General features: G+C 37.2%; 1 protein-coding gene across 2 annotated transcripts in view; it reads left to right on the forward strand.

Annotated features, from left to right (window-relative positions):
- LOC127068921 (zygotic gap protein knirps-like) overlaps positions 1 to 13,193 on the forward strand; it is a 32,951-nt gene that overhangs the window by 8,927 nt on the left and 10,831 nt on the right. Inside the window, exon 2 of one of the 2 annotated variants that reach the window (XM_051005349.1) lies at positions 3,747 to 3,824. In XM_051005349.1, the coding sequence (XP_050861306.1) occupies positions 3,747 to 3,824 (78 nt within the window). Of the gene's footprint in view, positions 1 to 3,746; positions 3,825 to 4,266; positions 4,540 to 13,193 lie in introns of those variants that run through there. The other variant, XM_051005352.1, reaches the window with a different exon arrangement.

Consider the following 13,193-nt stretch of genomic DNA (forward strand, 5'->3'; position numbering starts at 1 on the left):
GATATATCGATGGATCGACCTTCTCGATGATAAATCGCTATGATAAAATACGATCGCGTTCAGGAGAAAAAGAATTTATTCTCGAGCACAAAAATGGATCGACTCGTTCTCTTTTAGTGATTACAGTCCTTGGCCCAAATCGAGCAATAAAAGCCAACGTTCGAATGAGACGGGAAGGGAGTGACACGACGGTGACATCTTTTGTAAAATCAATAGCTTCTCTCTCTCTCTCTCTCGATCTCCCTCCCTTCTCTCTCTTTCTCTCTCTCTTTTACTCACTTAAATGGCACGTTAACTGAATATAGACAAACGCCTCGAGTAAGGTCGCCGTCGGTTCAACTTCTTTCGCACGGTGATTTATCGTAAAACGTGATGTATAACCGAGTTAAAAGTCGCTCGACTCGCCATATTCTTTGCTCGATCGTCTAATCGATCGTTTACTTCGATATCAGAAATTATGATACTTATCGTGTATCTTTCCTCTTTTTTCTTTTTTTTTTCTCTTATATAAATATTTCTTTCTGTTTATTTTTCTGTCCCCCTCATCGGAAACTTGACTTATAAATCAGAATAATTATTGTATTTCACCGACTCGCCCGATACCCTCCTCCGTTCGCACCCTCTTCCACTTCGATTCGTTCTAAATTCTAAAGGATAATCTCTTGCAATTTGTTCGAAACGAGTTCACCCGGTATAAACAAGTGTAAGTATGGAAGATTAGAAAATAGAAAAGAGGGGAATGCCTATATGGGGTTTCGCTTCATCAACGAGCGGAACGCAAGAAGCAACGGGCGTCAAACAACTGTGTCGACGAAAAAACTTAAAAACCTTAACGAACCTTCGAGACGAGCTATCTTTTTCTTCTTCTTCTTTTTCTTTTTCATCTTCTCTTTTTCTCCCTCTCTCTCTCTCTCTCTCTCTGTCTCCGACATTCTCTCTTTTTCTCTCTCTTTGCTTTTATTTTTCTTTCTCTCTATCTTTCTTTCTCTATCTCTCTGTATGTGTCTTTTTTTTCCTCTCGATAGTTTAACGCGGGAGGTTGCGAATCGCGCGCGCGTGCTCCGGAGAAAAACAGTATGGTTGAAGCAAGCCTGCTCTAATTACACGTCGTTCTAAATTCTCGTTAAAATATTTCTTGTAGTAGACAAACGATGCTCGGCTCGGTAGCCTTTTGTTCCTTTCCCTTCTCGACAATTACGATACCTGAAATATATTTCTCCTTTACGTTTCCCTCTGTATAAGCATTTCGATTAATGAACCTTGGAAACCTTCTTGCACTTTTATATTTATAATAGTTGATTATCATTTTTTTCTTTACTTTTTATTTCTTTTTTTTTTTTTTTATGAATTGATTAATGTCGATTCTCGTTGATAAAACGCATTCGAAAGGATTAAAAAAAGGAAAAGGATTAAGAGAAACGTATTCGCTTATCATTTTCACATATTGATTACAATTTTAACATTTTTATTGGTTGATTAATGTCGGCTCAAGTTGACAAGACATTAAATTCCAACAGATTAAACAAGAAAAATGATCGAGTGAAACGCGTTTGCTTATAATTTTCCTCGCTTTGATTAAGATTTCAACATTTCTACGAATTGATTAACGTCGATTCGATTTGAGGAAACGCATTCCAAGATATTAAAGTAGAGAAAGGATTTAAATGAAACGCATTTGCTTATCATTTTCCCACGTTGAATCGAAATTTTCACTTGAATTGATTAATCGATCAACGCCGATTCGACTCGATGAACGAAAAAAAAAGAAGACAAAAAAGAAAGAAAGAAAGAAAGAAAGAAAAAGTAATAAAAAGATGAAAAAAGAAAAGAAAATTTGACAAAACATTTTTTTCAGTGAACTTGATTGAAAGGAAAAATTCGAAAAGAAAAAAAAGGTGGGTGAAGGAGGGGAGGGGGTTAAAAAAATGAGAGAAAAAAAAAAGAAAAAAAACGAGCGAGTTGGTTTGACTGAGAACACTCAGGAGAAGGTGCCGGCATTATAGACCTTTGTGACACTCTAGAGTCCAGCGAGAGTGCAGATGGCAGCGTTCGACGAGATAGCGCTGATTTATGATAGGTCGGATCGTTCGGTACCATGCGTTTCGGTTCGATCGTTAGAAAAGCGAGTAAGAGACCGAACGGTACTGAACGATGAAGAAAAAGAAGAAGAAGAAGAAGAAGAAGAGGAAGAAGGAGAAGAAGAGCCGACTACTAATGGCCTAAGTCGAGAGGACTTCCCGATCCTCTTCGTCAGCGTCGGTTGGTTGCCCGATCGAAGAGGAAGAGGTGAAAAGCGTTCCGTTGCTTCTTTGTCGATAAATTTTAACTAGAAGATCCATTAACTAGCGCGCGTTTATACGACGAGTAGACCGATAGAGAAGCCTCGGACTCGGTGCCCATCTGTTGTTCGTCGTTTGTAAATGATAGAAAAAAAAAAGGTTTCGATGGATAAGAGAGAGAGAGAATATTTTTTACTCGAGGACATCTTCGACGCTTTTCGCGTGGGAGACACTTTACGATCACATTTCTTTTTTTTTTTCCTCTTCTTTTTTTTTCTTATTTTTTATCGACGAAATTAATATCGATGTTTTCGGAGATACCTACGTTGTATCTTTAAAAATAGAAGTCGAATCGGCGGCCAGTTTTACGAGTTGAAAAAGATGATGGAAGAAGATAATAATGTAGCTAGGATCGGCCGAGAAAAATTGCGTATTGAGGCTTATGACGAAAGAAAAAGGGGAGAGAGGGAAGACAAAAAAGAAGGATTATGAGAAAGGAATAATGTCTTTATTTAATAATTTATGATTTTCGATAATAAACGAATCGTTTTTGCGGATTCGAAGGAATATTGATTGAGCGACGATAAAACAATTTGGTGACAAGAGCCGACTCCAAACCACGTGCATAATTTTTGCAAGTCAGAATGAAAGAGCATCGCGTATTATTCGATTGAATTATTAGAAACTAAATTACACGTCGATAACTCGGTACATCGATAAATAAGGATCGAGTATAAAAAAAAGGCGTTAAACTTCAAAGAAGGAAATACTGAATAATAACGTTAACAGTTGAAAAATGAAAGCGTTATTATCCTAACTCGAACTATTATTTCTACTCGTTATATAGATGCGTTTCGTTTCTCGTTGCGGATGCACGATGCCAGTCATTTTTACGTAACTCGAACGTTCGAAAAATAGTCAATCTCTTTCCCTCTCCCTTCTCCCTCTCTCTCCTCACCTCTATCCATCTATCTTTATCTGTCTCTCTTTCTGACCGATACGTACGTCGCTTTGATTACGAGTCGACTTGCGTCAGCCTTTTCTAGTAGACGGAAGAAGTAGAAGAAGAAAAAAAAAGAACAAGAAGAAGAAGAGGAGGAGGTTTGTGATCGACGTGAAAATCACGTTGCTGTTATTTTTCCTCGCGTATGTACGCGCCAATTCGAGATTGAACATCCGTGAGAGATATTGTGGGAGGAATAAAAATCAAAGCGAACGTAGAAAACCGGTTCGACGGCGCTACCTCATCCCACCCCACTCCACCCTACTCTACCCCACCCTACCCCTATCTTCTAACTCTTTATCCTAAGCCAAGGATGAAACAAGCAGAGCTCACTGACGCGCGCGTTTATATATATATAATATATGTGTATATGTATATATGTGTGTATGTATGTATGTATGTATGAATGAGTATGCGTGCGTTCGTTCTATATCCTTCGAGTAACATAATTTCTATAATTGCAGATGAACCAACAGTGCAAGGTCTGTGGTGAGCCAGCAGCAGGTTTTCATTTCGGTGCTTTCACATGCGAGGGTTGTAAGGTGAGAAAATTTCTTAAAAGAAAAATCGATTTCCCATTATTTCCTTCTTTTTTTTGTTTTCCCTTTTGTTTTGTTTCATTTTGTTTTTTTGTCTTCTCTAATATTATTCTTCGCTACACGTCAAATTAATCGCACACTAACTCGACACATACACACCGATTAACTTAATTTGTGGGAAAATCGACGAACGATTTATGCAGGTTGAGTCACTTAGCTACGCTGAAAGTAAGTAAATAAAGCAATAAAGAGAGCATTCCAAGCGATTACATTAATAATTGATATTGCGATAATGAGTATAAATTTTATTAGAAAATTTATTAAGTGGGGAAAAAAACGTTTTATTGAATTAAAGATAATATATATATATATATATATATATATATATATATATACACGAACACACAGCATGTATGCATATATATACATATATACACACATACATATAAATATACATATATGTATTAAGTCATAATATCGTTCTTATACATAAACATCCGGATATCTACAGATATAATTATTTGTTAAGTGACTCACCCTGCGTATAGAGGCGCTCGCGGTCTGGTTAATTGCACGCTCGAACTACTGCGACATCGAGTTCCGTTTGTCCGACGAGATAGGCACGATATCACGTACTATCGATCGTAAATAAATTCTACGTTCGACCGAAATAGAAGGAAGAAATTTCGCGAAAGTGGCAATATACGTCAATTAAAACGTTAGAATATTCATTGCTGACGTTCTTATACTTTTACTTTTCTTATAATTTTCTATTTTTTTTTTTTTTTTTCTTTCGATTTTTTCTTTTTTAAGAGTAAAAGAAGGATAGTGCATGTATGCATATATATATATACACACACACATACAGCGTAGTAGTGATTTTAGGCACGCGCAGCTGCCACTGTCACATCGACGATCGTTTCTATGCGATTTATACTCCAAGTTTCGTTCCTCTCGAAATCGTAAAGCACGACGGGCGGTCCGACAAAACTCGCTGTCCGCCTGGCACTCCAGTTTTTAAAAGGAGGAACGAAGGTTAATAAGCTCCTTTCCTTCTCGGTGAAAGTTAAAAAAAAGAAAGAAAAGAGAGAGAAAGAGAGAAGAAAAGAAAAAGAAAAAACGAAAAAATACCAACAAGAAAAAAAAGAAAGAATGAAAATCGAAGGAAAGAAGTCCGTTTAGCCAAATTTTCCTTTTCGACGATAAATTAAAACAAACAAAAAGAAGAAAACAGAGAGAGAGAGAGAGAGAGAGAGAGAGAGAGAATGATAAAAAACGAAAAGAGAAGTTAAAAAAAAAAAGAAAAAGAGCAAACAGGAGATACCTCGATGATTTACTTTACATATCAAAAAAAAAGAAAAAAAAAATCTTTGAGCTTGGAAGAAATCACGAAAAAAATTCAATCAATGTAGAAGAATTAGATATCCGAAGGGATCAAAGTTCATCTTTGATGGAGGACGAAATAGGATAGGTCGCAGACAGGTGAAACGCAGGCCCAGTAAACTCGTATCGATATCGACTAGAAGAGAGGAAGAGGAAAACCATCGAGAGAGTCTCGTTAGGCCAGGTTTATTTCTTCGAAGGGTGTTGACCCTTGCTCTCGTCCCACTAATGTGGTACACCGTCGAGAGAATATCGGTACCGCATACTAAGTGACCCATCCGATAGTAATTGGACCTCATTAAGGCAACAACGGGCAATGGTCTGTATCCGTCGTCGTCTTCTTCCTCTTCTTCTTCTTCTTCTTCTTCTTCTTCTTCTTCGTCTTCTTCTTCTTCTTCGTCTTCTTCTTCTTCTTCTTCATCGACTACTAGTACTATTACTTCTACTTCGTTTAGTCGTAGCTATCGCGTGCGTTCGATTCTTTTCGACTAGAAAAATCCGAAAGACGAAGAGATAAAAGACGTTTTAGGTTAAATTAGACTCTTTCTCTCTCTCTCTCTCTCTCTCTCTCTCTCTCTCTTTCTCTCTTTTTGTTTCTCTCGTTTTCTTTTTGTGTCTTTTTTTTGCTCTCTTGTCTGGTTTCTTTTTCTAAGACCAATAACCTTTCTCATAAGTACATACTCTTAAATTTGTTCAACCCGGACAACAACAATAATAATAATAATAATAGTAATAATAATAGCAACAACAACACCGTGTAAGCATCTTCGTAATAGTAGAACGAACGAATGTCTGTGTGTTGCGTAAATATGGTAACATTGTACAATTACCCTTTGCACTTTTGCAAACGCGGAGAATCTCACTTTCGCTACCGTAAACGCGCCGTTCCCATTTGGTCCATTCTCGTATGTATATGTGTGTACGTATGTATGCATGTATATAATACGATTCTTATTTAACTCCCGACGTCGTTTCTTTTTTTCTTCTTCTTCTTCTCTCTTTTTTCCTTTTCTTTTTTCTCGGATAAAGTCAAATCGAAAGAAGGATCCTTTATTTCGAAATTCGAACGAGAAACGATGTACGATTTTCAAGTTGCCAAGTTGCGTACGTATTTCTTTCGTACAGAAAGTTTTATTAAGGGGGAAACATTGAAATAGTTTTTAGTAAACGTTGGTCCGAATTCGCTAAGTGTGCTTTCGTGCTCGGAGGAATATAAAAAGAAGAGAGAAAAGAAAAGCAAAAAGAAAAGGAAGAAGAAAAAACAACAAAAAATAATCAAAGATATGAATCGTGATTATATAAACGAATGCGAGTATACTCGAAATTAATATTGTCGCGGGAGCGCGTGTAAAAACGTAAGACACAAACACAGAAACACGTACGCACACTGACACGAGAATACTCGAAACGCGAGACACGGGTCCTCCCAACGTTTCGATCTTATCGTGAGATATATAACGGCGCCATTCAAGAGAGAGAAAGAGTGCTCCTGATATCGAGAGAAAAAGCTCGGAGTCAGAAATAGTTGGAAGACCCTTTAAAAAAGATTCTCTCACGCGTTCTTTTCATTTTCTCTTCGTAATCTCCATCCCCTACCTCCCTTCCTTAGCTCTACTCTCTTTTTTATAAAATAGAGTTATCGTTAAATAAATATTATCTATATCTTCAAATACATATCTTCGAGTAAATATTACGATATTTTGTTTCGTTTTCTTTTCTATACGTATATAGGATTAACACGTGATTGTTTTTATAAAAGAAAATTCTACTAGAGAAACATTTTGATTCGGTTGAAATAATGTCAAATAATAATACATCTCGCTCGGCGCTTAACGAACGAGCAGAGATGATTTGAAACGGGAAATAAAATTTAATCGAAAAATAATTTGCGAACGGAAGATGAAGAAAAAAAAAAGAAGATATACGACGTACGAATCTCGACTATGTGATAGATCTAAACGGGACTATTTCTAGATCTCAAAGGGAATCGACTCGTGAAAAATAAAAAGAGTAAGAGTTAAGCGCGCCTGGAGATTCGGAAATATTTAAAATAATTTAGCTCGTGCGCGGGCGCGCGACTCTTCGGGATAAGAAACGAGAGACGCTCATTAGCATACTAACGACTGCCTCGAATTCTCTGCGTAACATCGAGAAAGAGAGGAGAAGAGAACCTTCCTCCCTCCCTCCTCCCCTTTCTCCCTCCTCTTTCCACAGTATCGTTTCTTCGGCCACGTTATCCCTTCTCTTTGGGAAGATGCGCGCTCCGGATCTTTCCCTCGAACTTCTTCCATTTTTGGTGCCACGAGGAACGCGACTCCCGTTCTCCAAATATACGAAAGACAGAAAATATGATCCTACCTTGGATCCTCTTCAACAGGCTCGAAATATTTATTACGCGAATCGAAATAATCCCAAGTAATTCATGTTATATTTTTCGTATTACATTTTTTTTGTTCTTTTTTTTTTTTTAATTATTATTATTAAAAATTAATCTTAATTTCCCGAAAGTTTTTCCTTAGAATTGACTCAAGAATTAAATGTTTTTTTTTTCTACAAGATTAATTAATTAATTACAAAAAAAAAGAAAGGAAAAAAAAGGATGAGTAAAAAGTAAAGAAGGAGAACGATGCGTCCCTGTTTCGAGACCGAATGTCGTCGTTTTCGGGTGGCGTCCGAATTCCACGTTCGTCGTCGTCTCTCTGTTTCTCCCTCTCTCTCTCTCTTTCTCTCCTTCCTTTTATTTCTCACAAGCGTTAAAATAAACGAAAGCCAGGTCGTCCGAAGGCCGAAAGAGCGAAAAGAGTGAGAGAAGAAGAGGCAAGGCAGGGTTCGTTTGAATATTTACGTGAACGAAGAGCCCTGCACCAATTCGCAAAAGAATCATTCTCCTTCTCTTTTTTTCTTACACTCTCTTTCTCTCTCTCTCTCTCTCTCTCTCTCTCTCTCTCTCTCTCTCTCTCTCTCGCACACATACACGCACAAACACAGATTCGAAATCGCGTTTATCATGCAAATAGAGGAGAGCCCGTCCATTGTTTTTCGTGGTGCGAATTATGCAGGAGACTCAAAATTTGTCGGCTCTCTACCTCTACCTCTACTTCTCTCTCTTGCTTGGTCGTAAAAAAAAAGAGAAAAAGAAAAAGAGGAAAAAAAGAAAATAAAAAAGGCAGGCGTGATTCAGAGGGAGCTTCGGTTATTCATCGTTCGACAATGAGGCCGCGACTCTTTTCCTTCGAGGACGTCAAAAGATGCTACAAAAGGCTTTCGTTCGTTCGTTCGTTCGTTCGTTCGTTCATTCGTTCGTTCGTTCGTTCGTTCGTTCGTTGTTGTTGCAAAATAACGGCATGGCCCAAAACGTTTTCACGCGAGCATAGAGAGAAAGACAGAGAGAGTTCTCTCCATAGAATGAAAGCGCATTTTGTTTCGGCACTTCGAAGCTCCCGTAAATTCGACGTGGTACTGACATTTCCGGCGCGACGATTCGAAAAGGCACTTAGTTACTGGAACGCGAAACTTCCGCCGACGAGAGTCGACTTTTACGATCTACCAAGTGAAATTATAATGTATTCGAATCGTTCACCGATTTCTTCTGGTTCTTTCCTTTTTCTTTTTTCGTGCGACAATTTCTTTTTCTTTTCTTTTTTTTTCTTCTTTTTTTAACTCTTCAAAGAAATCCGTATCCATATCCATCGTTACATAGTATTTGTTTGATAAGATAAAACGTTAGTATGGCTTACTAAATAATTTATTCTACTAAAAAGATACGTCTACCGTGAAATATTCAAATGAGATAGAAAAAAGAAGATAAAAAAAAAGGAAGAAAAAGAAAATAGAATCAAATCTCTTTCTCTGGTAGTTTCTATTAATTTTCAAAGATCGTATCGTACTTCGAATCCGAATACTATTCGCGAATACCAACTTACGTTCGAAAATACCTTTGATAGATAGATAGATAGATAGATAGATAGATAAATAGATAGATAGATCGATCGATTGGATTTTTTTAAAGAGGAACAAGGCGACGCACTTGGAACGGCACAAACCGGCAATTTCCTCGAGTCCGATTAGAAATTCTCGTCACGATCGACAGATTAGTCGACCGGTTCGTTCTTTCCTCTGTTTTTTTTTTCTTCTTCTCTTGACTTCTTACCTTCCTCTCCCCTCTCTCTTTTTTTTCTTCTGTCTCTATTTCTATCTCTATTTCTATCTTTACCTCTATCTCTATCTCTATCTGTATCTCTCTCTATCATATGTATATGTTTTTCATTCGAAATACGCGTTCGCGTTGCTTTCTCGGTCACCTTCTCGTAAAAATATATCGACTTTACACCAAGAGTCTCGTTTCTTCGTTGCAAATGGAAGGACAATCCGGTAGGTCGCTTTAATGTCCACCTTCTCAAAGAATTCGGTCTACCAATCGTTCACCATTCCTTCGAAACGAGCTAACACACTCTCATGAGCACCAAACTTGTCGTGGTAGTTGTCCTACTCGTCATCGTCGTCGTCGTCGTCGTCGTCGTCGTTGTGAATCGTACTTGCTCTATCGATTCGAGAGCCAATTTCAAAAGATTACGCAAACTTTCAGGGAACGTCGAGCGCCGTCAAGCTTATACTTTGCTTTCGTATGTAGACAGAAAAAGAAAGAAATATACATATATATATATATAAAGATCGTGCTAAATTTTCTTGTTTCACTTTTTCAAGAAATCTCTGCGGTGTCAAAAATGGATATCAGTTCTAACGAAATTAAAAGAACATGTATATATATCCCTTTTAACAGATACGAATAGATATTCTAATACTTCGAATGCGATAAAATATAAATGGAGACAAATTCTTACCTACTTATTTTCGAAAAAAAAAAAATGAAAGGAAGAGAGAAAGAAAGAGAAAGAAAAATCATGTGTAGTCAAGGAGTGGGATAAAAATGGGGAAAGAGATGAGAAAAAAAGAGGAAAAAAAATAAAAAAGACAGAGAGAAAGAGAAAAAGAGAGAGAGTGTGAGATGGTAAGAAGTCGCAAAGTCGGCAAATAGCCAAGGGGAAGGTCGGTCCGGTCGAAGATGGCAGGCGGGATAAGTCCTCTCTGATGAGTGTACTCGCGCTAAGAGCGCCGTAAACTCGATTATGGACCCAATCTCTTCGCGATATCTTTCCCCGTACAATTAGCTCTCTCATAAAGTGACATTAGCTCGGGTATAAGGTGGCGCGTGTTAACACACGACAAGAATCCAAGAGTAGTTCTCTTTTCCTTCTCTCTCTCTCTCTCTCTCTCTCTCTCCCTCTTTTTCTCTCTTTCTCTTTCTTTCTCTCTCTTTCTTTTTCCTGCACGTTTCTTTCTACGGCACAGCACTGCAAGGCGGTTTAGTTACCAACTTCGTGGTGCGACGCGCTTCTTAACTGCCGCTATTACGTTCCCTAATTGCCGGCCATTTAAATGCCGGCGCTGCAAATAGATTCCACGATAGGGACCGACCAACAGCGCCGGATATATCTCGCAAAGTGGAATCGGAATAATCCGATCCGGTAATGCACGGTATATATCGTTGAAATCCTTAGAATCGAATCCAATCGAATCGACTTTTTTTCCTCTCTTTTCTCCTATTTTCTTTCCTTTTTTTTTTATTTGCTTTTACGATTAAAAGAAAACAAAAAATGTGAGAAGAAAAGAAAAGAAAATGGACAGATCTGTTATGTAGGATTTTTACTTTTCAGACGATCGTTGTCCCTTCCAAATCTTTTTTCTTTTTTTTTTCTTTCTTTTTTTCTTTCTCTCTCTCTCTTTCTATCTGTCTGTCTCTGTGTTCTTTTAAAAGCAGCTAAAGAAGTCACTTTCGCTGCGCTAGAGCAACGAACATTTATGGTTGTCACGTACTAGCGCGTTCTCGATCAGTACGGAAGATCGGACACCAAGACGAATTTGGCGACACGAGAAACGTTAAGACTTTAGAGACACCGAGAAGGAAAACGCGTACTATCACATAGATCGTATAAATTGTTTTGGATTTACGAGCCTGCTTTGGCGGAAACGCCCAAACCCACGTGGTTGCCCAAATCGAGTTCTCGAATACGTTTTACGAGTCCTATAAATCTTTTTTCATCTATGAAAGGATCGATAGATTCTATTACCTCGATCTATCGTTTCTTTTTTCTTCTCTCTCTCTCTCTCTCTCTCTGTCTCTCTCTTTTTCATGAATCTTTGAAATAGCTAGGCAAGTAAGCATGTAAGTAAGTACTTAGGAAATAAAAAGATGCAAAACGTCGTGTACACGTACGAGGTGGCCCAATTCACGCCCGAGCGTGATCGAGGGACGAGATCGAGGAACGGATCGTGCTGCGCCCTTGAGGATCGGTCTTTAGCATTCGGCCGCGGCCGTCCTGCGCAACCAAAGACAGCCGACTTCTTCGTGCAACGTGTCGCGACCTCGCGTCTAACGCGAACGCGGCCGATCTCTTCGAAACGATCGCATTTCGCAACCACGTCCTCGAGCTACTGCCGATTTTCTCGATCTCAGAAGAGTTTCACTCGAAAACGAATCGTTCCGAACAATATCTATATATTTATTGTGTGTTATTATCGCTATATACGTTATAAAAAAAGAAACAAAAAAAAAATAACTAGACGCTACGATATAACGTGTAAAATATTATATCATACGTTATGTGTTACAATGATGCAAAAAATGATTAATTCAGTGTTTTTGTTATATTGTATTGTAGTCGATTCTAATTGTTTTTTAATCATATTTATAATTATTTTATATAAATATAAATATATATATATATTAGTATTTATGTATAATTATTAATGTAGTTAAGTTACGTTTGATAATTATTTTAGATACATTTGTATTATATTATATTGAATATATTTGTATATAAATAATGATCATTATCACGATGACGTAAAGATAAAAGAAATATTACTATATTAATATTCAATATAAAATCTTCATAACTTCTCATTGGAAATATTAAATTGTAGACATTATATAAAGTTACACCGGATGATTATAATTCACGGTTTCTATTTATCGTAGATTTAAAACCTCGGTGAAGAAAAAAAAGATATTAAACTTAGCATCCGAGAGAAATTATTATTTAAACAATTGAACGTTGAGGATAATGACGTAAAAATAAAAGAAATACTATTATATTAATATGTAAATATAAAATCCGACATAACCTCTCATTAGAAATATTAAATGTATGATTTAAAGTTATACCGAATGATTATTATTCACGGTTAGTAGGTATTATCGTAGATTTAAATTACCGTAGATTTAAAAGAAGAAAAATGTTAAACGTTAGAACGCGAGTGAAAATGTTTGAACAATGAAAGTTAACGTAATAGTATTTCCAATACTATTCACCAAGACTTACCTTTAACCCCGCGAAAGTTTCGTCGCGATGAGTTCCACGCGAGCGTTACGTCGTAATCGGGTTTATTAGGAAGACTCTCGCCGACACGATCGTTGCTTTCACCGAGAAGGAAGAAGAATAGAATAATAGGGAGAATACTAGAGGGATCAGCTTAGGTCTTTCTCGCGGGTAACCACGTAAATAAACAAGCGTTATATTCGATTCGTTCGTTCGTTCGTTCGTTTGTCCTCTACTAAATCTTTTATGTTTATCCTTTGCGCTATGAGATCATCTCTGTCACGTGACACTTCATTTAGTTAATAAAAGAAATCTGTAAGAGACTATTATACATATTCTAAAATTCCATTCAAACTATGTGTATATATATATATATGTGTGTGTCTATATATTTGTGCGTGTGTATAGATATACATATTTCAAAAGATGCCAGAACAGTTACCATACAACGTTACCGAACGAGAGAACGAATACACTATTTCTTTATATTGTATTAATATCTATTTCTTTGCACCTCGATTAAAGTCCACCGTACTAAACTAACATTTTCAATCGAAATAACGTTCCTTGCTTTATCGATTCAATAATTTATCTATGAAACGTTTTATCT

Source organism: Vespula vulgaris, chromosome 14, assembly GCF_905475345.1.
Source record: "Vespula vulgaris chromosome 14, iyVesVulg1.1, whole genome shotgun sequence".
Lineage (NCBI taxonomy): Eukaryota > Metazoa > Arthropoda > Insecta > Hymenoptera > Vespidae > Vespula > Vespula vulgaris.